General features: G+C 49.0%; 1 protein-coding gene across 1 annotated transcript; it reads left to right on the forward strand.

The window, feature by feature from the left end:
• On the forward strand, positions 1-2,105 carry bhlhe22 (basic helix-loop-helix family, member e22). The gene has a single exon (XM_024280552.2). The coding sequence runs from the start codon at positions 413-415 to the stop codon at positions 1,217-1,219; it is 807 nt and encodes a 268-aa protein (XP_024136320.1). The 5' UTR covers positions 1-412; the 3' UTR covers positions 1,220-2,105.

Raw genomic sequence — 2,105 nt, forward strand, 5'->3', positions numbered from 1 at the left:
GGCGCACGCTGTACTGTTTGTCATCGTTTAAACCCCGTTAATTAAAACGTTAACCTGATTGGGTGGAGACAGAGAGGGGAGCGGGCGCCTCTGTCCCAATAGGCGAACTCTCTTTAACAACCCGCCTCGAGATAATGATGTAAAAAGACTGGAGCGTCTTGCGCGTAAAGGAGGACCATCGTGGAGATCCTGAGAAGGTGAATCAGACGTAGAGACTGGCAGGAGAGAGCGACACTTAATACGCGAGCCTCCTCTTCCTCACTACACCTCAGCTGACAAGTGGAGCGACGCTGCAACTTCACCCCCTGACGCGCAACTCAACTCGTTACGCACAGAGGGAGACTCTCGCAGAGGCGCGTCAAGAGTTTCCACAGGCGACCAAAAGCTGCGAAGACGCGGAGTCCACGAGGATATGGACCGGAGGATGAACTTGAGCGGCGGCGCTGCAGACATTTTTCACAAAACTCTCAGCGCCGTGTCCACGAAAAAGATGGATCCGTTTAGGTCGTCCGCCGGTATTGAACTTCCACCCAGAGACCGCCAGTCACCCATCAGCTGCTTTGACCAAGCCGACCCGGACCCAATTCAGCCCGGTGGATTGGTGGGAGGCAGAGGGGGACCACTGGGTCTCCCCACCGGATCTTTGTGCGTCAAATACGGGGAGAGCGCCAACAGGACTTCGGCGGCGGAGAGCAGCGGCGGCGAGCAGAGCCCCGATGATGATAGTGACGGCAGGTGTGACATGGTCCTGCTGGCTGATGGGCGGACGGGGCCCGCGGGGAAAACGGATGGAGGTAAGAAAACCAAAGAGCAGAAAATGCTGAGACTAAACATCAACGCCAGAGAGAGACGACGGATGCACGATTTGAACGACGCGCTGGACGAGCTGAGAGCGGTCATCCCGTACGCGCACAGCCCGTCGGTGAGGAAACTCTCCAAAATTGCCACTTTGCTGCTCGCCAAAAACTACATCCTGATGCAGGCGCAGGCGCTGGAGGAAATGAGGAGGCTGGTGGCGTATCTCAACCAGGGCCAAGCCATCTCCGCAGCTTCCATACCGGCCACCACGGCGCTGGCAGCTCCCGGGCTGGGCGCGTACGACCAACCGCCCGGATACCCCTTCCCCACCGGGGTGCCAACCTCCTCGTGCCCCGACAAATGTGCCCTGTTCAACAACGCCACCTCCAGCCTCTGCAAACAGTGCACTGACAAGCCTTAACTGCACCTGACAGACTTAAAAGCACACGACAGAACAGATTTGGGGACACTTTGGAGGAAAAAGTAAGACTGTTGTTGCTGAAGTTAGACTAGAGACAAAAAGTAATGCTTTTATAATATTTAATAAATGCATCAAAATGCGTTTTTCTTTCTTAAACAATACTTGATTGTGTACATAAATCATTCTTGAAGTGCTGGTATATGACAGTGCAAACCAAACAGAAGAAGAGGGCGGCCTGCGCAGGCTCGCAAGTGTCAAGTCACTTATTGATCACAATGATGGACCCTTTCTGGAGACTCTACCTGGCAACCTGCGACTTAATCACTTGAATAGATGGACATCTTCCCGGATCATTAGTCCAGCCTCACGTTCTTTCTTTCTTTCTTTTTTTCTTGTTTCTTCCTTTCATTCTCCTCCGAGTCAAGGCCTGCTTTCACGAACTTCATCATTGACCACGTGGAATGTTCTCAACGGGGAAAGTTGAAATACAATAGAAAATAAGTTAAGTGGTCCAAATCAGTCAGTTATTTCCGTGCTGTCTCTGATTCTTGTTAGCTGCAGCGCATGCCCGTTTCTATTCATTTTAGGGCAGCATAAAGGAAAAAAAAAACATAAAAAAGATAATAAGTCAGAATCAAGAAATTATCAGGTGTTTTAATAAGTCTTTTGTAATTTATTATTTTGGATATTTATGATGGATATTTTGCTTGTATTGCACATTGTTTAATAAGTTGATGTTTGTTCATTTTTCCTCAAACACGGAGTCTTCTTAATTATAATGGCAAGGCAGCCTGTGATTATTGTAGATATATGGACGAAGAGGGCCGTTTGTTTGTATTTCAGTGTTGAAAGCTTTATTAAAATATTTTGAACATCAGAAACTTAA

This window comes from Oryzias melastigma, linkage group LG20 (assembly GCF_002922805.2).
Source record: "Oryzias melastigma strain HK-1 linkage group LG20, ASM292280v2, whole genome shotgun sequence".
In the NCBI taxonomy this organism is placed as follows: domain Eukaryota; kingdom Metazoa; phylum Chordata; class Actinopteri; order Beloniformes; family Adrianichthyidae; genus Oryzias; species Oryzias melastigma.